We start from the raw sequence: 26,440 nt of genomic DNA on the forward strand, positions 1-26,440 counted from the left end.
TTAAATGTAAGACAGAGATAACTGGATAAATACTGAGGTTTGGGTTAAGACCAGAAGGGTCTCTATTCTACAATCCTCTAGCACTACCATACTTTCCTCCTGCATCCCTGCAAGGATGCCCTACCTGAGAATTTAATTCCACTCCCCAGGCAAAATTATTTTTCCTCCACACACACACCAGACTCTAATAGATTTATCTGCTTCCTTGCCTGGGCTTGTTCCTTATGGGACTTAAAATTGTGATGTAATGAAGTTATAAGTTGCCCTAATTTAATCTTTAACCCTTACACAACATGGTGGAAAAACCAATGAGAAAGAAGCCTAAGGTTCTCTACGTCTCTTGTCACTCAGTTTCCTTGCTATTGCAACCCACTCCATACCACTACTAAATGTCTGAAATAATTCTATTCAATAACAAATTACAAAACACCAAAACAAGATTGTGGGTAAAATTTTGACCATTTGAGAAAGTTGAATGTTAACTAGCTAATAAAACAAAGAAATATACCTTTATGGATAGGTATAGTATTATTTATGCTTCTAGTATTACTAACCTATCCTAAATCTCAAAATTAACACAAACCACTGTGGTGCTAAGTGTCAAAGCACAATTATTCTTTTAATTCCCTTATCTCTTAACATTAACTTTAATTACTATTTGCAAGCAGTATTTTGTTATTTCATTCAGGAAGCATCGTTCTAAGAGCTGCAAAATCAGTGATAAAGATGATATATCCAGAAATGTTTTTAATACTGCTTCAAATGATTACCCATTAAAGCAAAACAGGAACAAAAAACTTGAAAGCAATGAAAAAGTGAGACTTCCTGGCACAAGCAACAGCAGTTGCTGTGGGGTTTTTATATATTTACTCAATTGAAAACTAAGTACTAAAATACCAACTGTGTTTCTATTTAATAAAGCCATCAACTCGTAGTAAATGGATAAAGAAAGTCATATAATAAAAATACTCTCTATCAACCTTTTAACCAAAGACTCCCTCTTTTTATTTATTTCTTCTTTTCACGAGCTCCATGTTTCTAATCTGCATATATTAAGTTTCATTTCTGTAAAAATTTTCACTTTCATAAAAAGTGTAAACTGCTAGCAAAGTATTTAATCAAGAAAGACCTAGTATTTAAAAATACTGAGTTGAAGGCTTCCCTGGTGGCGCAGTGGTTGAGAGTCCGCCTGCCGATGCAGGGGACGCGGGTTTGTGCCCCAGTCCGAGAAGATCCCACATGCCGCGGAGCGGCTGGGCCCGCGAGCCATGGCCGCTGAGCCTGCGCGTCCGGAGCCTGTGCTCCACAATGGGAGAGGCCACGGCAGTGAGAGGCCCGCGTACCACAAAAATAAATAAATAAGTAAAATAAATAAATAAAAAATAAAAATACTGAGTTGATATGATTACATCTAAAGACAAAAGAACTTTAATTTGTACATCCTTAAACTGGGTAAAAATATAATTTCCATTAAGCTTTCTGAAATACTGAAATTAGCTCACAGCCTTCTTTAAAGGTCTTAACAAGGATTAGAAGTCAAGGAAATAGAAACCATGCAACTTTGCAACCTCAAAATGCTTGAGAGGTTACATTATACAAGCCAAGTAAGTCAATTCAACTACTGCTGTCCTCACTTTAACCACCTTACATTTTCCCCCATATCATTTAAATATACCCATTATGAAATCTTTCAAATTTTCCCCAAATAACTGTGAGAAATATCTGTGATATTTCTTAGTCATAAGTCTAAAAAATCCTACAATAAGTACCTTTTCTCAATATCTTAATTACTATCCTATTAATACAATTATCATTCTCATAGGCAAAACCATATTACTGATTCTTTTCTTTCAGATTCTCATATTTAGTCACCAAGTCCTGACAGATTTCAATTTTTAAATTGTTATTTATGCTCGCTGTACAGTGGAAATTAACGTAACGTTGTAAACCAACTGTAATTCAATAAAATAAAAGTTTTTTAAAAAGAGGAAAAACAATTGTTATTTACTCTTCAGTGTGATAAACCTGCATGACTTTATATGTATTCTTCTCCCTTCACCCAACTGTTATACTCACTAATGTTTCCTGCCTTGACTCCTGCTCCCAATAAATGAACAAGTTCTAAATCCAAGCAGTACATGAGAATCACCCACACAGCTTACTGATAAAAAGAAATACAGTTGTGTGGGCAGAGTAGAACTATTGCATTAGTCCCCAGACACCCCATTCTGTACTTCACCATGCTTTGAAGGCTGTTTGATGGTAGGTATGTCTGGTCTCACTGACCTTACCATGAGGAAGGGATCTGTCTTTTCATATACCTATAACACTGGTTACAATAAACACATAGTACTTAAGATATTTGAACTCTGACATAATTAAAACCAATTGAGACTCTATATGATAATATATTGTAAAACACTGAAGAAAAAAAGCATAATTATTGGTTTGTTGGGGTGGGGGAAGTGGTACTCAGATTAGTATCCCTTTTCTGAATTCCACAGGTAACTTGTCCACCTTAATCCTGACAAAAAAACTAATGGATTTCTGGTGAGCAAGACAGGGCAACAGAGAGACAGTGTTCAGTGATACAACAAGTTTTTGTCACTACCCCTAGGTTGCCCAGGTTATGGAACAAAGATATGACTGGCACTTCTGAAAAGTCCTCACTTTGCTGAGTGGGACTCCCCAGAAAGTTTCAAGGCTCCTAGCTAAGGAAGGAGTTTTAGTAAGCTGACAACAGAGGTCAAGAAGTATTTTGGGGCATATGAACCTGTAATCACAACTTTCAAAGGCTTATTCTGGGTACCTGTCCTATTTACTAGGTCTAAATTCTGGCTGGCTCTTGTTTCCCAAGGCAAGTGACTGGTGGTTTCCTGCATCCATCCACTATCTCTGATGGAGCATAAGTTCATAAGCATTTTACTCACTAGCATTCCTACTTTTTATATTATCTGCCCTAACATAACACTCACCAGTATCATATATGTATGTGTATACACACACGCGTGCGCACACACACACACACACACACACACACCACTCTTTATTCTTTATCAGTAAGCACAGGGCTAAAACGAAGACAGGAAGTTAAGGCTGTGACTCAGGAAAAGGGATCAAAAGTCAAGCATCCAACAGATGAAGCTGTTCATATTGCCCATCACCAGGCAAGGAAATGGACAGGGCAGACCACAATCTGATTCCTTACCTCAGAATCAGAACTATGGTCAGGTTCCAATACTTTACTTTACTTGGAAGCATTATGTCCTAGAGGGAAAAATAACTGAGAAAGAAACTGGGATAATGCCAACTCTAACAAGGTAATAAAAATACTAGCAAAATACTAGCAAAAGTTGTCATCATATAACAGAGTAAGTCATAAGCCCAAAGATAGCTTATACACTGTTTTAAAAGTTTAACTGGGTAGCTTGTTGCATTTAACAGTTGAAAAAGTTGGCATTCCTGTATTCAACATATCATTTATATATATTTCCAAGCAACCCCAAAGATCCACATAGTAATGTAAAATTCCATGACATGAACTACAATCAATGCAAGCTGAGTGAGCCTTACTAACTGCTCACTATTCTTCTCAAAAAGCTTTGCTGTTCTCCGTGCATCTTATTGCTAACAGTACATTCAATAATCTTCATCCACTTTATACAAGTATGACTATAATAACAATCATTTTCACTATTTCTTCTTTTTATAGAATCTTTTAAGTTCATGGGTGACCATACCACAGTATTACAGTAAAGCATTTATTTTAGCAGTTTTAATTTATGTTAACAGCTTTCTAAATGCCTTTGTCCTGTATTTAAAAAATCATTAAGTCTCTGAAAAGGTCACCATATATTTTATTAGATTTTAAGAAGGAATTTATATGCTACTAAAGTAGTGGTATTTGCAAATTTTGGAATTTGCAAAAATCTCATATCCTTGTAAATGTCGAAAGTCAAAAGCTCACATGCATACTGTACATGTGGCAATGATGTATCCCAAATCCCAGCAATACAGTAAAAAATATGCTTAGACAAAATTAGCTCTTGTTCAAAAGTACAGTATTCCAAGAGCTTGAAAAACTTCCCAAACTCACCTTGAAATTATCAGCCTAAAAAGTATACCTGTATAATATCCTCCTAAGTGGTCTCAGCACCCCCTCTCAAACTACTCTCAGGTAATACTGTACTTTCCTAATTCCTTATACAACAGCAGAAGTAATCTCTTTAAAATGCAAACCTGATCATAATATTCCCTTGATTTTTCTCCCTATATTGTATTTTGCAAAATTTCAAACACAGAAATATTTAAAGAATTTTATAGTGAATATCCCACACCCAGTTTACCATATACGCATATACCCACCACCTTGATTCTATGGTTACCATTTTACTCTACAGTACTTGCTTTATCAGATACCTATCCATCTATCTTTGGTCACTTAGTCATGATGTATTATGATTTGTTAATATTTTGCCTAGAATTTTTTGGGTCTATGTTCATAAGACACACTGTTCTGTAATTTTCTTTTTTTTTAATAATTTGTTATTTTTATTTGGCTGCGTTGGGTCTTCATTGCTACGTGTGGGCTTTCTCTAGTTGCAGCGAGCGGGGGCTACTCTTTGTTGCGGTGCACGGGCTTCTTCTCATTGTGGTGGCTTCTCTTGTTGCAGAGCTCCAGCTCTAAGCGTACGGGCTTCAGTAGTTGTGGCTCGCGGGCTCTAGAGCGCAGGCTCAGTAATTGTGGCACACGGGCTTAGCTGCTCTGAGTCATGTGGGATCTTCCCGGACCAGGGCTCAAACCCGTGTCCCCTGCACTGGCAGGTGGATTCTTAACCACTGAGCCACCAGGGAAGTCCCTGTAATTTTCTTTTCAATCTGTAATACCTTTATCAGGTTTTGGCCTCGTGAAATGAGTGTTTCCCTTTTGTCTATTTTCTGAAAGTTTATGTAAGACTGATGTTATTTCTTCTTTAAATACTTGATAAAATTCATCAGTGAAACCCTTTTTTTCATTAATTCTATTTCTTTAATATAGGCTTATTCAGATTTTAGCACACTGACATTTTTAGTACATTGACATTTAAGAAACTGTCCATTTATAGTGTCAAATTTGTTGGCATAAAGTTGTTTATAATATCCCCTTATTATCCTACAGGATCTGTAGTGATCCCTTTCATTTCTGATACTACTAATCTGTGTTATCTCTGTTTTTCATTATCAGTCTATCAAGTGGTTCATCAATATTGTTGATTTTTTTCAATGAACCAACCCTGGCTTTGTAATTTTGTCTATTGGTTGTCTTTTTCTATTTCACTGATTTCTTCTATTGTCTTTATTATCTCTTCCCTTCTATCTACTTTGGGTTTACCTTGCTCTTCATCTACTAGCTTAAGGTAGAACTTTATTTAGCTCATTCATTATCTTTAAACCTTACTTTTCTAAAGGTGTTTAAGTTATAAGTTTCCCTCTAAGAACTGCATTAGCTGTGTCCTACAAATATTTTAGCACTTTTAAATAAACTATAATAGTTTTAAATTTACAGAAAAGTTGCAAAAAACAGGAGAGTATCCATATAGCCCACCCCTTTTCCTGTATTATTTACATCTCAGATTAGTATAATTTGTCACAATTAATAAATCAATATTGATATATTATTATTAAGTCCATACTTTGTTTCCTCTTTTTTCACCTAGTATTCTTTTTCTCTTCCAGAATTTCAACAAGGATCCCACATACGTTTAATCATCATGTCTCCTTAGGTTCTTCTTGGCTATAACAGTTATCCCACAGATTTAGATGTTGTATTTTCATCATCCAGTTCAAAATATTTACTGATTTCTCTTACAATTTCTTCCTTGACTCATCGATTTACCAGTTTCACTGAATTTCCAAATATTTGCAGGGTTCTGTTTGACATCTTGATTTCTACTTTAATCCCATTATGGTCAAAGAAAATATTCTGTAGTATTTCAACCCTTTTAAATTTATTAAGACTTGATTTATAGACAAGCATCTGGCCTATACATACCTTTGGGGAACAAAATGTATTCAGTAGTTGTTGGGTGGAAATCATCATCTATACTGATTTTTTTGCCTGTTTAGATGTCTATCAATTGTTGAGAAAATTGTTAAAATCACTGTGATTGTTGTCTCTTTCTTCCTTTAATTGTATCCATTTTTGTTTCATGTAATTTGAAGCTCTGATATTAGGCACATACATATTTATGACTGTCTTCCTGATGAACTGACCCTCTTATTATTATGAAAGAACTGCCTTAATTCTGGCAATATACTTTATCTTGAAATCTACTTTATCTAATATGAATATAGCCACTCCAGCCTTCTTATGCTGTTTGAAAGGTATATCTTTTGGCATTTACTTTTAGTCAATCTGTCTTTATGCACTGAATCAACGTTTATTCCGCTGAAGTAAGTGAAATTACTGATATGGGTGGATTATGTCTACCATTTTATTATTTTTAATCTCCTATTTTTTTGTTTGGTTGTACCTCTGTTTCTGTCTTCTTCTGCATTATTCACTTCAATTTTTCTGCTAGATTTTTAGCAATACTTCTTTGCATCATTTTTTTTCCACAGTGGTTGCTCTAGGATAGAGAATATACATCCTTATCATTTTCACACTGTACTCAGTGTTAGTAACATGCCACTTCACGTAATCTGTAGAAACCTGGCAACAATACAGGTTCATTTACCCCCACTTCCCATTCCATGATCTATGGTATATGTTTTATATCTACAATACATGATGAACTCCACAAGATGATGCTTTTTTTTTTTAAATAATCATAGACAGTATTAGGAAATTAAAAGAAAAAAACCAGTTTCTATTTATCCAGATATTTACCATTTCTGATGCTCTTCATTCCCTTAACAAAGATTCAGGTTTCCATCTGGTTTCATTTCCCTTCAGCCTGAAGAACTTCCTTTAGCATTTCTTGTAACGCAGATCTGCTGGAAACAAATTATCTTGGTTTTATGTGACAATATTTTTATTTTGCTTTCATTCTTGAAGGCTATTCTACTGAATCTGGAATTCTGGGTTCTCAGATTTTTCTTTCAGCATTTTAAATATTCTCTATTCACTCTGGCCTCCATGATTACTCCCCTGTATATAACACGTTGGGGTTTTTTTGGCCACTTTCTAGATTTTTCCTTTTATTTTTGGCTTTTAGCAGTCTGACTATGAAAAATCCAGTCACGGTTTTCTTCATTTATAAACTAGAGGTTTTCTTGTCTTTACTTTTCTTGGTTTTGCTGAACTTATTGAATATGTCAATATATGCCTTTCACTAAATTTGGGAAATTTTCAGCCATTATATTTTCAAGTATTTTTTTTTTCTTCCCCACTTTTTCTCCTCCTATTCTGGGATTCCAATTATGTGTGATGGATTTTTTTATATTGTTCTCAGGCCCTTTTTTCCTCCTACTCTTTTTCTGTTCCTCGCATTGAATTTCTATTGACCTTTAATTTCATGGATTCTTTCCTCAGTCATCTCCATTCTGCTGCTTAGCCCACCTAGTTTAATTTATTTCCAAAATTATATTTTTCAGTCCTAGAATCTCTATTTGGTCTTTTCTTAATCTCATACTCATTCTTTATGAGCACAATTCCTTTGCATCATTTTCCTTTCCTTCACTAATAAATAGTTATAAAAGTTTTAAATCTTTTCCTGCTAATCCCAACATTTGGGTACTTTACGGTCCGTCTCTGTAGATTGTCTTTTAACTTGAGAATAGGTTACATTTTCCTGATTCTCTGTACATGAGTAATTTTGGAATATATCCTATTGTAAATATTTAATTGTTAAATTAAATAACAAACATAACTGTTATTTGTGGAGACTCTGGATTCCTTTATATTCCTTTGAAGAGTGTTGATTTTAATTTTTATTTATTTTTGTTCTAGTAAGTATCTAAATTGGTTGACTCAAACTGAAAACTCTGTTCCTCAGGTAGATGAGATCTTGATTCAGTTCTTTTATCTTGAGCTGGGCTTCCTGGAGTCTGCTCCACGCACACATAGTTCTCAACAGTGTGCCAAGATTTGGGAAGAGTTTATTCACAGAATTTGATGTTTCTATTTTCCAGGATTCTCCTCTTACTTTCCAACACCTGTGACTGTCTTGAGGCTTATTTTTGGTTCTTTAGATCACAAAGACTAGCAGTTTACTATCAGAATTTTAACCATCCTACTTGGCACAAACTGAGGCCATGAAAATGAGAAATCACGTAGTTCTGTTCCCCAAGTGTCAATTACCTTCCAGAATCTGTTTGCTTTTGGTAACTCTACAGTGATTTTAGTTGCTTTATGTATTTCTGTCCAGATTTAACAGTTGTTATCTGCAGGAGGAGCTTAGTCATGACCAGAACTGGATTCCCATGCTTGCACTTTTAAGAGCCCTCACTGTGTTTGAATAACTCCAGGCAATGGTCAAGCAGGTGGGGCTGATCAAAGAAGACATACTCCTCAATCAATGTGATGGAGTAAGAGGCCCTAGGCTTAGTGATGAAGTCTGCTGGGGTTTGAGTGACTCTTGAATGGCAGTTGTCTTTCATGAGGTGGCTCAGCATTCCAGTCTATTTCAATTTCACCTCCATCTAAACATGAAATTTATGAGTCCCTCAACCGTACAAAGAAAATGCCTTTCTCACACACACTTATGTTTTCATGCCTCAGTCCCTCATTTTTAAAAGCCCTTCAATGACATCCAATTATTTAAGACATATACCAAAATATATAACAAGTCTTACAAGGCCCACTGATATGATCCTTGCTTATGTGTACTACACATGTTTTAGCTACTTTCCCCCTTGATCTCTGTGCACCAGACAAAATGGTATTTTCAGTTTTTCCCACCTAACATGCTCCTCCCACAGGGCTTTTTCTTATGCTGGTCCCTCTCTTTAGAATGCTCTTACTCCTTTCCATCTAGTTAACTACTCATCCTTCAAATCTCAGTCCAAATGTCAGTTGCCTGAGGAAGCACTCCCTGATCTCCCAGACTAGATATTTCCTCACTATATGCTACTCCCCTAAAATCCAGTACCTTCTTTATACCACTTATCACAACTATGACTATTTCTGAGGCACACAGTAGAGCAGCAGTTCTCAACCATATCAGACCCAATACTCTTTTTTCTAAAACATTATGGGAACTTTCATTCATACATAAATATGAGGGATTATTATAAGAATCCCCAGTGTGCTCCTCAGTCACCTTTCCCAATTGTCACCATACAATTTTTTTCTTTAAAGATTTTTTATACCTTCTTTTTATTGTAAATATTTTATAACACCTCCTTATCCTTCCTGAAATGAAATTCAGAGCTACTGTAACTTACCCATGTAAATTTTAAAATAATGTGCTAGCTATAATAAAAAAGAAAATTTATCATAAAACAATATGTATTTCAACATATAAATGCTTTGGCATGATATTAAATAAGACTACAAATGTGACAATTACAAATATAGACAGATATAGGTATTTTATTGTTGATAAAAATACCATGAATAACATTGCTGTCTGTGATATGACCTTCCAAAATAGTGACCAACTCTTGATAAACTTTCTGAAACAAAGAAACCAGTCTCTTGATTTACATGATAACTATGCTCTACGCAAAAAAATAATAATACTGTGTGTTTATATGTAAAATGAATTTGATTCTAGGCTCAGATAATCATAAACACATTTTTCACCTACGTGAAAAACCCTCTGGGACATTTTAAAGTGATACAAGATGTGGAATAACTTTTTACTATACATGGATGTCCCTTACACTGCAGGATGTCTAACACCCCTGATCTCCATCCACTAAACTCAGTGTCACCCTCCCAATTATTTTGAAACCAAAAACACCCCTGCAAATTTCCAAACCTCCCTGAGGGATGATCCCCAAACCATCACTGAAAACCACTGCATCAGGGTAAAGGAAGAAAGCAAGATCTATATAGCCAGACTGCTTGGGTTTGAAACCTGGCTCTATCACTTACTAGCTGTGTGATCCTGAGCAAGTAAGTTAATTTTTCTATACTTCAGTTTCCACTTATAAAATAAAAACAATACCAGTACCAATGTTAGAGGGCTGTTATGAGGAATAAATTAGAAAGTCCATAGTGTTTTGCACAAAGCAGGTACTAAATCTTTGCTATATTTAGTTATTAGTATAATTATTTGCTTAATAACTGCCTCTCCCAACAGAGTGTAAAGCTCCATGACAGCAAGCCGGAATGCCTGTCTTGTTCACCATTTTATTCCCATTACGTGGCACACCATCTGGTATAGAATAGGTATGCAATATCTGTTGAATGAATGAAATCAGCAAAGATGTCTGTAACAGAAACATAATAAAAACTGCAGTATAACCTTCAACAGTAGTATTATTTTAGGTTATACTACTAAAATACTTCTACATATGAATGTCAGAATTTACCCTGATGACATATACCCATGTACAGAATATCTCCAGTGGGATACTCAAGAAACTAGTAATAGTCATTGCCTCTGGGAAAAAGAACTGAGGACATGGGGGTCAGGGATTTACTTTTCACTATAAATCCTTTTGTACTCTCCAAAAATTTAAGCAAAATACACATATACAGTTGACCCTTGAACAACATGGGGGTTAGGAGCTCTGACCCTCCTCACAGTCAAAAATCCATGTATAATTTGTGGTCAGCCCTCGCTATATACAAATTCAACCAACCACAGATGATGCAATACTGTAGTATTTAATTTTTTTTTAAATCACCATATAAGTGGACCCATGCAGATCAAACCCATGCTGTCCAAGGGTCAACTGTATAATTGTTTTTAAAATTTAAAAAAAAAATTTTTTAACTCATAATATGTTTTTAAACAAAGAAGACTTTAGGCCCAAGAACCAAGACTATATAATGGTTCCAGGTAAGGAACTTTTTTGGAACTCCAGAAATCATCAAGAAGTTTGACTTTCTGGCCTTCCCTGGTGGCGCAGTGGTTGGGAGTCCGCCTGCCGATGCAGGGGACGTGGGTTTGTGCCCCGGTCCGGGAGGATCCCACATGCCGCGGAGCGGCTGGGCCCATGAACCACGGCCACTGAGCCTGCGCATCCGGAGCCTGTGCTCCGCAGCGGGAGAGGCCGCAACAGTGAGAGGCCGGCGTACCGCAAAAAAAAAAAATAATAATAAGTTTGACTTTCACATATTTTGAACCTTCAGAGTGGTTCATTACAGGCTATCACACCACAAAGATCAATTCCAGTTTACTAATACTCCAAAAAGTCTAATCTCATTAGATACTGATTACCCACCTAAAAAGATACAAAGGGACAAACAGCATAACTACGAGGAGTAATAACAATTTTATATTTACATACTAGTTTATAGTTTACAAAATATGGTGGAAAAAGCGTGACCTTGGAATTAAGCAAAAATAACTAATGTGTCTACCACCTTGAGTAAATTTTGGTCTCTCCAAACTTCAATTCCTCTTCTATGAGAACAATGCCACCTAGTTATCAGGGTTTCAGATTAGAAGGAAAAAAAGAGAATTTCTTGCAGTGAGTTTTGTCTTTTTAAAGATAATTATTTGTATTTTGAATAGTTAACACAAGTTTCAAAATTATAAAGGTACAAAAGGGCTTACAGCTGGTTTCAAGGGGTGAAATGCAACTTTACAAGGAAAGACTCAGACTTACCACCTGAACCCACTAATCAATCTTAGCACCACTATCCTGGGGAAAACTAGACTACACAGCCTGATCTTTGATACAGTCACCAAAGTGTTTACCTGAACTAATCAAGTATTACCTCTACCTTCAAGTCTGTAGTAACATGTTAAATGATAACACTAGGAATCAATCAGATAAATCCAGATCATTGTACATTCTATGAGTCATGATGAAAAAAGAAAAGGATAAGAAAAAAAGGTAACTTCCAGACTTAAAAAGACTTCAAGAGACATAACAGTCAAACTCAATGCACAAACTGTGATTGGAAGATGAATCAAAAATGGTAAAAAGAAAAAAAAGGAATAATTTGGGGAAATTTTAATAAGGATTGGGTATTAGATAATATAGAGAAATTATTGTTGTTCAGTGTGATTATTATATAGGGTTAGGCAAAAAAATGTTCTTTTATTAGAAACACACATTAAAGTATTTAGGGGTGAAATGTCAGGAATAAAAACAAATACAGCAGAATATTAACAGATTTTAAAATCTGAGTGATCGATTTACAGGGGATTCAAAGTAGTATTTTTCCTACTTTTCTGGATGTTTAGAAGTTTTCATTAAAGAAAAAAAAGGCTTATAGAGAAAATTATTCCTCTCCCACTGGCTGGTGACTCCCAGCCACCTCCAACTTATCACTGTTACCAGTTTCTTATGTATTCTTCCAGAGATATTCTATGCAGGTATATACGTACAATAATCACCGCTCAGTTTTTCCTTTTTAAATATCTTCCTTTTAATCAAAGCAGTTGGTTGTGAACTAACCTGATCTAGTATCTTTAATTAAGGCTCCTATCGTTTTCTAGACTCAATAGTTAACTCTAGAAACTATAACTGTAATATAGTTGCTTCTCAACAGAAGTGCTTACAATATCTAACTTGATGTAACAGGAAAAGGATGAGATTTGTCATCATATGTGAATTTCACCACTTCATCACTTACCCTAGCTAGGTTATCTTGAGCAAATTACCATCAAACTCTCAGCAACCTCACCTGAAATGTGCTCCAAAAAAACCACCTTTCATTATAATATCTCATTAATTTTTTGTGACAGACCTGAGTGTATCTGGCACATGTGTAGTAGGTGTTAGATAAATCCTAGTTGAATCTAAATATTATCTTCCATTGTTTCACTCACTTGAGAACAGGGCTTAAAACAAATTTTAAGATTTTTCCATGGGGCTTAGAAGAGTATTAGGCTCTTAGTAAGTGCTCAAAAGTTATTTTGGCTTGAGTAACTTTGATATAAACCATTATGGTGGAAAAAGACTCATTTGCTAGGTAAGAGAACTTTCCTTAACTAGGATGGGTGTCCCAAATTGCTAAAAGCCATGGAAATCTCAAACTTCCCAACAAGATGGCTTAATCTGCCTCTCAAAGATGATTAAATTGAGCAGGTTGAAGGGGAAGTGGGGTGCAAAGCATTTCCTCTCCATAAGTATACACTGAGATTCGGACTAAATATTAAATTGACCCATAGTAAGCGCTCCATAATTAGCAGCTATTATTAAGACGAATCACACAGGAAGAGAAGACGTAAGGAGGAAAAAGAATGAAGGCTGTCGGTCACAAGAGGTGGAAAGGTGTCCGTGGCCTGAGACGTGTAGGCCATAAAGGGCACCTGGGTCTATGGGCTCCCTGCGGCCCCGGGGGGGGGGGGGGCGAAGGAGGTCAGCGACCTCTCCGAAAGGTCAAGCCTCTGGAGCCACGTTTCCCTCTGGAGCTGGGAGCAGAGCCGGAACGCCCCCGCGAGAACCTGTACTCCGAAGCCAGAAGCACCGCCTGCCCGTAAACCCGCGCCGATTCTGGGAGAGGGGACGACCCGCCGCGCCGGCGCCGCAGCTCGCAGGAGCACAGACCTGCCGCCTCCTGAAGCCCAACATCCTCCCTAAAGTGGCAGACCACCGGGACCCTCGGGCTCCGATATGCCTCAGCACAACCCGGCCCTTGGATACTCACACTTACAGCCGAACCCTCTTACTCCATCAGGCCTCCGAGGCCCCAGCGACGGAGCCCACTGACGCCCCAGCCGCCCCCCTCAGCTTCGGGTCCGAGGGCCCGCTCCGGACCCGCTCCCCGCCTGGCACCGCCGCCGCCGCCGCCAAAGCGCAGGCGCGCAGCACCGCCGTCGCGCTCTCTTTTTTTTTTCCTCTGCGCTCAGCCTTTCTCAATAACCTAGCTTTATTTGAACACACGAGAGTGAGCAACGGACACAGAGGAAAGAGGCTTTACTGCAAAAGAATGGAGGAAGACCAAAGCCCGGAAGAGTTCATCCGCTGCACCGGACGGTGCTGTGACTAGCCTCCCTCGTTTCTTTTTCATTTTGCTCTTTCTGGGCCTCCCTCTTGCTCCTACTCTCTTAAGTCCCGACCATTCCCTTTAGGTAGTGGCAACTGTTGTGGCTCAAGTTCCAACCACGCCTTCCTTGTAAAACTTATTGAAACTTAATGGAAGGTGCAAGAGCTTTAGAACAGACAGACCTCAGGTCAAATCTTGACCTAGATACTAGTAATTTGTGATATTGGGAAAATTACAAGTTTTCTTGAACCTCACTTCCCTCAGAGTTAAAATTAGGGTGTTGCTAGGAGTGAATCTTATCTCTCAGGGTGTTGCTGGGAGTGAATGACAAAACATAGGTCAAATGCCTGTCCATGAATGGTGCCTAAATCCATCAACACCAATGATTATATTTCTTATTAGTACCTAATGTATTTATATTCATCATTAAAGTTAGCCCATAACCATTCCCTCAGGATCTTCTTTTCGTGACTAAAACTAGTCAGATAAACCAAATTAACATTAAAGTTGATAATGATGTGAATTTCCTATATTATTGAAAACTTCTAATAATATCTATGTTTAACAAGACCTTCAATACCTCAAATCAAAGTAAGCAGCTCCCTCCATCTATGTGTAAATCCAGATTTACTTCTAGAGGATTGAGGAACTTATTCCAATTCCGTATTTGTGACATCACAAGTCTTTGAAACACCAAGGGTTAGGGTTAGGGTTAGGGTTAAAGGCATGCAGTGTAAGAATTGCTTTACCCTGTAATCTCAGGGCCACAGTCCAAGAGAAAGCTTGTAGAAGACCAAGGTCAGCTCTTGGTGAGCATCAAGGTAATCGTAGATCAGCGTTTTTCAACCTTGGCACTATTCACATTTTGGAAATAACACTTGTGCTGTCCTGTGCATTGCAGGATATGCAGCAGCATCCTTGGACACTACATGCCTATAGTACCCCCCTTATGACTCCCACCTCCCACACATACACACCTGTTGTCCTGACAGTCAAAAATATCTCCCAAAGGAAAAAAAAAATCTCCAGACTTTGCCAGATGTCCTCTGGGGAGCAAAAATATCCTTGGTTGAGAACCACAGCATTATACCAGCCACCATCCCAACCCTAAATGAACTCATTTTCTCCACTTCTACCCTCAAGAAGTGATTACTGCTTAAGAAAGCCATGCAGGAGGGCAGAAACTGGTGAGTTCATTTTTTCCAATCTTATACAGGCCCTCAACACCACTTACCTGTCCTACTACTTTTCTCTGGTCAACTTGCTCCATAACTTTCTACAACAATATTCCAAATCTTCTCCACTTTTCTTAAAACTCCTAACTCTTTATCAGTAGGTGACCTTGTCTCTTACTTCACAGAGAAAACAGAAACCATCAGATGAGAAATTCTTTAACTTCCTGTTACTAAACATACAAACGTACAAATACTTCCTCTCATTAAAATTGAGGAGATATCTTCTCTATCTTGTTTCCAAGAACTTTCCTTCCAACAGTGCTTTAGATTGCCTCTACTCTTACCCACTCAAGCTCTTTACCTACCAACCCTTCTCTTTAAAACAGTCTTTTCTCAGTATCTTCCCTATCATGCTTAAGTTTCTCCTGTCTTAATTCTAATAAAAACAAAAGAACAGAAACAAAAACTTTGACCCCTTGTCATCCTCTTTTCAGCCTCCCTTCAAGACCAAACTCTCCAAAAGCCGTACAATTTGTCCCCGTTTCTGCATCTCCTCTCTCTTCAAACTAGTACAATCTATCTTTCAACCTCATCATTTCACCACATAGCTTTCACTAAGATCACCATTGTTACTAAATTGAAAAGATATTTCTCAGGGTTCATCTTCCTTGACTCCTTAGGAACAGACAACTCCTTTGAAACTCTTTTTATTTCCAGCACGATGCTTTATTCTTAGAGGTGCCTGGAACCGTTTCCGGACCTGCTTAAAACCCTTCAATATTTTCCGTGATCATGGTAAAGTGCAGGTTCACTAGTCCAAAAATGCAAGATCTTCCAAGATCTGGCCATTGCCAACTTTTAAAAACTCATTCCCCCCTTCACCGGAAGATATACGATGAAGTTCAAGCCTCTAAGTAGGATGACCTACAAGGAAATTTACAGAATGCGCTATGTTCTTGGACTCTCCAGTGCCCACAGTCTGGAAATCTCTATCTCCCTCACGGACTTCCGGGGGAACTCCTGCTTATCCTTCACGATTCAAAAGTCACTTCCTCCGGGAACCCTTCCAGATACCCCTAAGAATAAAGCGCTTAGTTCATTGTGCGCCAGCAGCGCCTCGGATTTTCTATATGTCAAGCATTATATTCAGTCCACCATAATTTGTTTACATATCTTTCTCCCAAATCTAGACAGAGGGCAGGGAAGGCATTTTATTCGCCTTCTTTTCCTCAGCATTCATCCCGCACAGTTCCTGGCACACTGTTTGCCCTCAGTAAATGTTTGCTGTATGAACACTTCCCAACTTCGCGCGGGACTCGAATTATCCGGTTATCCGGCGAGTCCCCAGGCTCTCCGCCTGCGTGGCAAGGAGATTTAAAGCCTCCGCACGGTGATTGGCTCCAGCTTCAGGGGTGTGTCCGCGCCCGCCGCCCTGGGGAAATGCGCAGGCGCGCAGGTCCGGCGAGCGCAGGCGCAAAAAGGCCGCAGCTGGGGTGCAGCCTGGAGTCCGGCCTGCGGGTGTCCGAGCTGCCGCGGCCGGAGAGGAGTGGCCGGAACTGCTTGGTGAGTCTCCAGGAGTGGGGCTGAACGAGCTGGCCGAGTGAAGATTGTGATCATAAATCCCAGGGAGAAAGAGTATATCGTGACGGTTGAAAAGTTGGTGGCGTCGGGCTTAAGGGGAGGAGCGGGCGCTCTGGCCCCGACTGGGCAGGTCCGGCCCGGATCGAGGATGTGAGGTGCCTGGAGACTATCTAGGGGCTAGAGGAGGAAGGGTGGAGAGATGGTGGTTCTCTGGACCCTTCCTTGAAACCTAGCAGAGGTAAACTCCCACTCCCTCATCTCCCACCCTCGCAGTGTTGCTGCGATCGGGATTAATAGACTGTATGGTGGCCACAGTGATCAGATAACTCTGAATTAGTTGTTTGAAGGTTTCTGAGGTTCATGGCATTGGGGAGTCCATGCTCTCCAGGAAAGTCCATTCTTACCTCGCGGCTTTACTGAAGACACACGAAGGAAAGGGTGGGTAAAAGATCGAATTCCACGGAGTAAGGGGGGCGGGGGGAAAGTCCTGGAAAGTACTATTTTACCTGGGACTTTTTTTCATTGTTAGTCACCACAATACTAGGAAAGGCAGGTGGGAGTTAGAGGAAACCGAAAGTCGTCAAAGTTAGGAAAAGAAGATGAGAAAGGGGTAATATTTTGCCTTTTGCTACTTGTCATCTACTTCGGTGAGGGGTGGGGGCTATTGGGATAGGAGAGTTATGGACACTGGCAGCTTCTGACAGTGTTCCCTTTGCCTTGTGAAAATAATGTAGCTTCTTAGTAGCAGATATTTCGAGAATTGAGAGTGATATTACTCCGTCTGCCCTGGTGCCCTTAAGACTGGTTTTCAAATGTCCGGGTGAAATACTGCAGCTTATGACCAGATAGAAATGGTTCTCCCACTTTCTTGTCTTGCCTGGAAAATACCACACTTGAAATTCATGAGACATCATTAGCAAGAATACTTTGACATCTAATCTTAAAATATTTCATAGTAAAATTTAAAAATATTAATATTTCTGCCACCAGTAAAGTTGATGCCAAAGGCATCCAGTGATCACTGGTCATTCATTCCTTTGGCAAGAGGTAATGAGAAGAAACACATTCATATAAATTTTAACAAATATTGATATTAGAAAAACCTCTTCTTCCATTACCCTGCTCCTTCGACAGGTCATGTTAAAGTAAATAAAATGATCATATAACAAACTACAACTTAAATATTTATCAGTGTTGCTAGAGTTCTTTTTTTAGGTGCTTGTGGTATGTGAGTATGCACTAGAAAATTGCTGTTATCTTAGTTCCAGAATAGGAATGACTTACTGTGCCATTATTTTCTTAACAATATTATACTCTTTCCTACAAACAGTAGAATTTCTGTATGCATCTTTTTTTGTTTGTTTGTTTGTTTGTTTGTTTGTTTTACTCTAAATCAACTTTAGTAACAAGCTCACTGAACTAAAGATCACATCTCTTCTAATCATTCAGGACACAACCTTGAACCAAGAGGAGAGCAAACAAACAGGTCCTGTTGCTCATGGGACAGCTATGGTACTTCACTTGGCATGAACCATACCACCATCATAAATTACGCATTTTAGAAGATCATTTGTGTTACTATTTTGCATCAAATTTTAATAGACTTTCTTTTAAACATTACCCTCTTCCAAAGTGATAATCTGTGAAATCATGGTTTTGCTATATTTTATAACTTTTTCTAGTATATATTATAATAAATACATAAGTATTAAGTGCATAAGTATTGCTTGTATAACAACTAAAATAATTTCTTGTTCTTGCTCTGCACTTTGGAAAATACTGTTTTGGGCCTAATCTACTCATTTTTAAGAGAAAGTGAAGACTGGACTACCTAAACTCTAAGGCCAGTGGACTCCAAAATTCTGTGAGCCTTTCTTTCTTTTTTTTTTTCTTTCTTTTTTTGTTCTTTCTGTGAGCCTTGTGATGATGGCCTTCATTATTGTGACACAGTTCTAACAAACTTACTTATCTGGTTTCACCAGATGAAAGTAGATTAGAATAGCAAAAGTGAAAAAGAGGATGTGTGCTCTTTGACATTTTTGTGTGAAATCAGCTGCCTTTTGTTTTGTTTCCTCTGAATTAAGGTGCTTTGTTTTCCTCCTGTGTGTTTCTCTGTCTTAAATATTCTGGAAATCTGTTTTTTAACTGTGTTTGTACTCTGCATTATGTATATGTTAACATTTATAATATATGATGTTGCTTGCATCTAAGAGTGCTGGACTTTTTATTCCAGTGCCATATTTTGTTTCCAGGTCTGTAGATTGACAGAGAAGTAGATGACAAGGACTGGTTTTTTCTTTGTCTTGGGCGGGTAGAGGCTTGGAACAGATGGATCCAGTGCCTCTAACAATTGGAGGAAGTGGATTGTGGAGCCAGGAAACAGCATCTACTGTTCTTTTTGTAATATTGGGGGGTGGAGATGGGATTCCATTTGCAGTCCTTTAAGTCACTGACATTTTGGTTTTGATTTCAGTTTAGGTCGAATTGCTACTAAAATATTTAAATCACTGTTCACTATGTTTTTCTGGAATTCCCTCATCTTAAAATCTTAACATTTATTTTAACAAGGTTTGACAATTGAGATTACCTTTAGACTGCCTCTTGATACTTATAAAATAAAATCCAAACTTCTTGGTATAGGATATAAGCCCGTCATAACCTCCCTCCTACCTGCCTTTTAAAGCCATCCTGCCCCCTCTGTACACAGGCACATACATACACACGTTATATTCCTGCATGACTACGTTGTGGCACTTCTTTTTTTTTTTCCTTTTGGCGGTGTGGTGTAGCTCATGGGGTCTTAGCTCCCTGACCAGGGATTGAACCCAGGCCCCAGCAGTGAAAGCACCGAATCCTAACCACTGGACCACCAGGGAATTCCCTGTGGCACTTCTTTAATAGTCCAAAATCACAATTTTCTTAGAGTTGATTGTGCTTTGATTCCCAAATCACAATCCTGAGAGGTGTTTAATAATTATTATGAAAAATTATAATACTTTTAGTTAGCATTACATTCTAGCAGGGTTCTAAATGCTTTGTATAAATTAACTCAATCCTTATAACAACACTTGAAGTAAGCATTATATTCTCATTTAATGAGAAAACTGAAGAACAGAGAAGTTAAGTAAGCAATAGTCATGATTTGAAACCATTATGCCTCCGAATACTGGCCACTTAACCACTACACCGTACTGCTTTTTGTATAAACAAGAATGCCATTCCATCTGCTGTGGGGGATATTCCTTTCCAGGGATCTGAATGCTTATGTTTGCCTGTGGCACCTGACTCCTCCCATCAGAATATTTAAGAAACTTACCAGAAAGCATCTAAGTAAACTTGGAATTAGGGCCAAAATACTTGGATGGTTTAGATGAATATTTCTCTCAGGCAAGGTAAAGCCATGCCAGTCCTCCCCACCTCACACTTGGTATTTCCCCGGCAGATTCCATACTTATGTCTGCCAGACTGCATCTCTGGCTTCCCTGGGGAACGACTGCTGCATTCTTGAGCCTCCTTCTTATCTTTCATATAGATCATCCCTTTTCTGTTCTCACGGCCTTTCCTTTAGACATGGTCAATATAATTCATTATAATCACACCTAGATCTTCCTCCCCAGGATTATATCCTGATCACTTAGAGTAGAATTGCAGAAGTTCCAAGGCTGAGCAGTACTTGAAAACTAGGTTTTGGACATCAAGCAATTAAGTTATAATAGGTGCTTCTGTAAAACTGAAGTGTAATTTTGATCTTTTTGGTTAGTGATCTTTAGTGGTACTTTTTCCCTCAGTAGTATGATTTCTGTCTTGATTCATGTGCTTCAGCGGTCTTTGAAACCAAGGTATTTAATAGGTATGATTCAGAGGTGTACTTCTTATATTTGCATAGCTTTGGGGCTTTGGTATAAGAATTGCTAAAGTTGTTCCTATAGAGGGAAGTAGAAGGAAGAAATGAACCCTAACATAAATAAGACTCTCATCTCATCTAAATGCTTTCAGGAAGAATTAAATTTCCTGATCAGAGCGTGTATTCTTTTTGGCCTAACCTAGAATGTTTAGAGTATTTTGAAATACCATGTACCTGTACTTTGTGAGTGTAAGTGTGAACATTTTTTCTTCCTTCCTTTCTTCTTTGTGTGTGAACACTTTTAATGTTCCATATTAAAAGTAGAATCTAAGAATGAAATATATTTCTAAAGAGAAACTAAATTCTTTTATGCAGTAAGTGATGGTTCATATCTGAATTTCTACTTTGTTCTCTGTAATCCTTTTTTCTATTCTTTCCATTTATTCTCCATTACTCATGGTTAAGAGTCTTCAAAAAAGAGCTGCTTAGGTGTACTGTGCATATACTAGTACTTTATTAGGCGCCTGGAATGGCACCTAATAACTCACAACATGAGATACCACGTGTGAGGTAGGGATGATTGGCAAGGCTTCCAATAGCCTGAATAAAATATTCATCCCAACCATCCAAGTATTTTGGCTCTGATTCTAAGTTTACCTGGAAACTTTCTGAGTAGCTTCTCAAACATTTTGATACCAGGAGTCAGATGCCACAGAGAACATAACAAATAACATGAGTGAAAATGAGCAGTTCACTAGTAATTGTCATTTCATGAGTCTTTGCTCTGTGCTAGGCACTGTGCTAAGCACTTTATATACCTTAACTAATTTTATTTCTGAAACAACCCTGAGAGGTAGAAATGTAATCCTAACGAATGAGGAAACTGAGACTTGAATATGTTAAGTAAATTGCCCAGGTACCAGGGCTAGGATGAACTCAGGGTCTATCTGACCTCAGAGTCTGTGTTATGAACCACTACATTATGCTCATTCAACACAATTTATTAAATTATCTCACCTTATCTGGATGTAGAAAGTTTAGTCACAGGAGAATTATAACTGAAATCATATTCAACCCAACTAGGCCTTGACAGTATTTCAGATGGTCTTAGCCTCAGGCTAGGAAGACGATAGTCTTGTAGAGAGACAGAATTTATGTGCATAAAACAATTAGAAAACTTAAGTGAAAAGGAAAACTGTATATATTTGGAGGCAGGTAGTATAAAATAAACATTGCAAAAGAAACAAAGGTAATTTTCTTGGCATCAAAATATGTTCCCTTACTTGATAGTAGATGCTTGAAAAATGTTTGTGGAATGTATTGAGAGAGATGAATTCTAGGACCAGGGTTCCTTTCTTCCACACCTTCAGACTAGGTAGGCTGCTGACTCCTCCTTGCTCTCCGTCAGCAAAAGAAAGTTTTCAGCTCCCTTGGGGTGGTCACCATAGCTACATGGTAGTTTTTACCAATTCTCTTCTGACGGCCCTGGCCTATAGTTTTCCTCTTCAGCTGGACCTCTGTCTCGCTTGCCCTCTTATGACCACACTCCTCTGCTTTCTCTTTCTCAGCTATCATCAAGTCTGTTCCAAGAAGTATACCTCACCCCTGCCACTTCTCCAGTAACGACTGTGTAAAGAAAGCCTAAGAGTTGCATTTTATTCTCTTAGCATAAAAAAGTTGGACTAGATGATCTCTGAGGTTTCTCTTTAGAGATCATTCTCTGAGATGAGAATTAAACAGAAACTTTGTTCACACATAATTGGTTAATGAAGCAGAAATTTCTGTAGGCTGGTGTTTTCCAAATGGTGTTCCATGGAACCCTGGGTTCCTTGGGTTTAATAGAAGTATTCTTGGAAGGATTTTATGGTCATCTACATTTGAGTGGGATAGACAAATGTAAATAAATATACTTCTTCACTTCTTTAGAACTTATGATTTCCAGCCAAGAATTTAATAAGCCAGCCAGTCTATAATGTGAGGATAAGCATCAAAACTAGGAGGGGATGGGAAGGTGTAAGAGCTAAATATCTTCATTGTAGAAAGTCAGTGGATGATACCCAAAATTGACAAATATCAAGAAACAACACCATAAGCATGATTTAGAAGTTGGGAGTTAAACACTAAAATAACTAATACTGTTGAAAATTTTGCCTCTGGGGTCCTGGGAGCAGGAGTTGGTTTGGGGGAAGAGGAAGGTCAGGGGAACTGCTATTTATTGGTGTAGAACTGTTCGATGTCTCAAACCATGTTTATGTATTTGATCAAAATTAAATATGGAAGAATATCACATCTTCAAAAATAACTTTTAATGGCTGAATAACATTCCATCATGTAGTTATACCATAATTTTTCAGTCAAATCTCTATCACTGGTTATTTAGACCACTTCAATGATTTTAACACTATAAATAATACTGGGACTAATGTATTTTTGCCTGTATCTGTGATTTTCTTCTAAATTGATAGAAGTGGGAAAGGCCGAAGAATAGGGATATTTAAATTTTTCTTGTATGTATTGCATTATCTTTTGAGAGTTTTGATTTTTTTATTAATTTTTATTTATTTATTTTTGCGGTACGCGGGCCTCTCACTGCTGTGGCCTCTCCCGTTGCGGAGCACAGGCTCCGGCCGCGCAGGCTCAGCAGCCATGGCTCACAGGCCCAGCCGCTCCGCGGCATGTAGGATCTTCCCGGACCAGGGCACGAACCCGTGTCCCCTGCATCGGCAGGCGGACTCTCAACCACTGCGCCACCAGGGAAGCCCGAGAGTTTTGATTTTTTTAAATCAGCATTTTATTTTCTTAAATAGTGGTCAAGTAAACTTTAATTGTATAGGAGTAAGAATTGAAATGTCCATAGATAACCTGGGCTTGAAAAATACTATTATATCAATTTTTCTTTTGTCATTGGAGCTTGCAACATTTTTTATCTTTTAGAGTTTTTCATTATCAGTCAAAGGTTTGTAGTTATAGCATAGACTTTTGCTGTTAACAAAGTTCTAGAGTGTTCTGAAATTTGTCTACAAAACCAGTGTATGTTTGTAACTTTTCTAATGTTAAAGTGATTTTTACAGAAAATTTAGAAAATACATTATTGTATAAGGCAAATAAAAATCACCTGTAAAGGGCTTCCCTGGTGGCGCAGTGGGTAAGAATCTGCCTGCTAATGCAAGGGACTATGGGTTTGAGCCCTGGTTGGGGAAGATCCCACATGCTGCGGAGCAACTAAGCCTGTGCGCCACAACTACTGAGCCCGCGCTCTAGAGCCCGTGAGCCACAACCACTGAAGCCCGTGTTCCTAGAGCCTGTGCTCTGCAACAAGAGAAGCCACTGCAATGAGAAGCCCACGCACTGCAATGAAGAGTAGCCCCCGCTCGCCGCAACTAGAGAAAGCCCGTGCACAGCAACAAAGACCCAACACAGTAAAAAATAAATAAATAAAATAAATAAATTTATTTTTAAAAATCACCTGTAAAAATTTTTTTTTTTTTTTTTTTTGCGGTATGCAGGCCTCTCACTGCTGTGGCCTCTCCCGTTGCGGAGCACAGGCTCCGGACACGCAGGCTCAGCGTCCATGGCTCACGGGCCCAGCCGCTCCGCGGCATGTGGGATCTTCCCGGACCGGGGCACGAACCCGCGTCCCCTGAATCGGCAGGTGGATTCTCAACCACTGCGCCACCAGGGAAGCCCTGTAAAATTTTTTAAACATTTTTATTCCATGTAATTTAAGATAGGGTGGACCTTCACATTTTGGGCCTTTAGTTTTTAAACTGGACATAGTTTTTAGCATAGCCTTAAGATTTATTGATGAGAATTACAGTGTTTAACCTTATATAATGACCATTTTAAGTCTTTTCCAAAGGTCAGTGTTTTCAGATATACTAACATATAAATAATGAATTTGTTGCCTTAGTTAGGTTTCACTTTGTCTTGCATACTTATTAATAATAGCCAGGAGTACCAGTTTAAAAAAAATAATTTTCTCTCATTACAAGAAAGAAAACTTGGAATTTTTTCCCTTTTAAAAATACAGAAAGTCATGTTTACAGAATTCCAAGAAGTTGGAATGAAGAAGTTAATGAAGAAGGGCATCAGGTGTATTTCTTAATGTGGTTGTTCTACCCTATTTTCCGACAACCATTTCTCTTCCTGGAGAAGAAGTGTGATTCATTTAATGTAAAATATGTTTTTTATTTCAGTGGTGCCTACTCTATAACTACTATCATTTATTTTAACTAAATCTCTTAACTTAGATTTTACACTGTGGCAGAAAATAGTTTGTTTAGCATAGGAAAAGCTACAAAATTAATGTTTTCCTTCCTATCTTCCTTTTAATTCTTACTCAAACTTTTTTTTCTTTTGCTTGACTATTCTTTCTCCAACCTTAAGTCTTTTTTTTTGTTTTTTATTGAAAAACTGAGAGATATTATTGAGATACTATTCACATAACTTAAAATTCCCCATTTTAAAGTATGCCGTTTAGTGGCTTTTATCATATTCATAAGGCTGTGCAGCCATCACCACTAATTCCAGAACATTTCCATCACCCCAAAACAACCCCATACCTATTGGTAGTCAGTCCTATGTCCCCCTAACTGTGGCAACCACTAATCTACTTTCTGCCTTTATGGATTTATCTATCCTGGACATTTCATATAAATAGCATCATACAATATGGGGCCTTTTGTATCTGGCTTTGTTCACTAAGAATAATGCTTCCAAGGCTCATACATGTTGTAGCATGTAAACTTCCTTTCTATGGCTGAATGATACTCCATTGTATGAACGTTTGAGTTTTTTGTTTGTTTTTTAATAAATTTATTTATTTATTTGTGGCTGCGTTGGGTCTTTGTTGCTGTGCATGGGCTTTCTCTAGTTGCAGCGAGCGGGAGCTGCTCTTCGTTGTGGTACGCAGGCTTCTCCTTGTGGTGGCTTCTCTTGTTGCGGAGCATGGGCTCTAGGCGTGCAGGCTTCAGTAGTTGTGGCACGTGGGCTCAGTAGTTGTGGCTCTTGGGCTCTAGAGCGCAGGTTCAGTAGTTGTGGCGCACGGGCTTAGTTGCTCCGCAGCATGTGGGATCTTCTCAGACCAGGGATTGAACCTGTGTCCCCTGCATTGGCAGGCGGATTCCTAACTTCTGCACCACCAGGGAAGTCCCAAGTTTTTTGTTTTTTTGGTTTTTTAAATCTTTGGCTGCGTTGGGTCTTTGTTGCTGTGTGCGGGCTTTCTCCAGTTGTGGTGAGTAGGGGCTACTCTTCGTTGGGGTGCGCGGGCTTCTCCTTGCGGTGGCTTCTCTTGATCTGGAGCATGGGCTCTAGGCATGTAGGCTTCAGTAGTTGTGGCACGTGGGCTCAGTAGTTGTGGCACGTGGCACGCAGGCTCAGTAGTTGCGGCTCACAGGCTCTAGAGCGCAGGCTCTGTAGTGGTGTGTGGGCTTAGTTGCTCCACAGCATGTGGGATCTTCCTGGACCAGGGATCGAACCCATGTCCCCTGCATTGGCAGGCGGATTCTTATCCACTGTGCCACCAGGGAAGTCCTGGACATTTGAGTTTTTCCCTACTTTTTTTTAAATTGAAGTATAGTTGATTTACAACTATACAAGCATAGTGTACAAGCATAGCGGTTCAATTATTTATTTTTTTTAGATTATATTCCATTATAGGTTATTACAAGATATTGAGTATAATTCCCTGTGCTATACAGTAAATCCACATTGCTTATCTATTTTATGTATAGTAGTTTGTATCCGTTAATCCCATACTCCTAATTTGTTCCTTCCCACCTCCCCTTTGGTAAGCATACGTTT

The 26,440-nt window shown here is 38.5% G+C and overlaps 2 protein-coding genes across 6 annotated transcripts in view; one reads left to right on the forward strand and one right to left on the reverse strand.

Moving 5' to 3' along the window:
- The window catches only part of ZNF106 (zinc finger protein 106), a 61,957-nt gene extending 48,119 nt beyond the window's left edge, over positions 1-13,838 (reverse strand). The window contains exons 1-2 of one of the 4 annotated variants that reach the window (XM_027084007.1): positions 13,700-13,810; positions 6,869-6,972 (exon numbers count right to left, since the gene is read on the reverse strand). In XM_027084007.1, coding sequence (XP_026939808.1) covers positions 6,869-6,887 — 19 coding nt within the window. In that variant the 5' untranslated portion in view covers positions 6,888-6,972; positions 13,700-13,810. Of the gene's footprint in view, positions 1-6,868; positions 9,158-13,699 lie in introns of those variants that run through there. The other 3 variants (XM_027084008.1, XM_027084009.1, XM_027084010.1) reach the window with 3 other exon arrangements.
- Positions 13,839-16,668: 2,830 nt separating this feature from the next.
- SNAP23 (synaptosome associated protein 23) overlaps positions 16,669-26,440 on the forward strand; it is a 36,112-nt gene continuing 26,340 nt past the window's right edge. The window contains exon 1 of one of the 2 annotated variants that reach the window (XM_027084044.1): positions 16,669-16,776. The gene's annotated coding sequence lies outside the window, so the exon portion shown is untranslated. Of the gene's footprint in view, positions 16,777-17,013; positions 17,033-26,440 lie in introns of those variants that run through there. The other variant, XM_027084046.1, reaches the window with a different exon arrangement.

This window comes from Aethalodelphis obliquidens, unplaced genomic scaffold (genome assembly GCF_003676395.1).
Source record: "Aethalodelphis obliquidens isolate GAN/ISIS:26980383/991018 unplaced genomic scaffold, ASM367639v1 scaffold51, whole genome shotgun sequence".
Classification (NCBI taxonomy): Eukaryota; Metazoa; Chordata; class Mammalia; order Artiodactyla; family Delphinidae; genus Aethalodelphis; species Aethalodelphis obliquidens.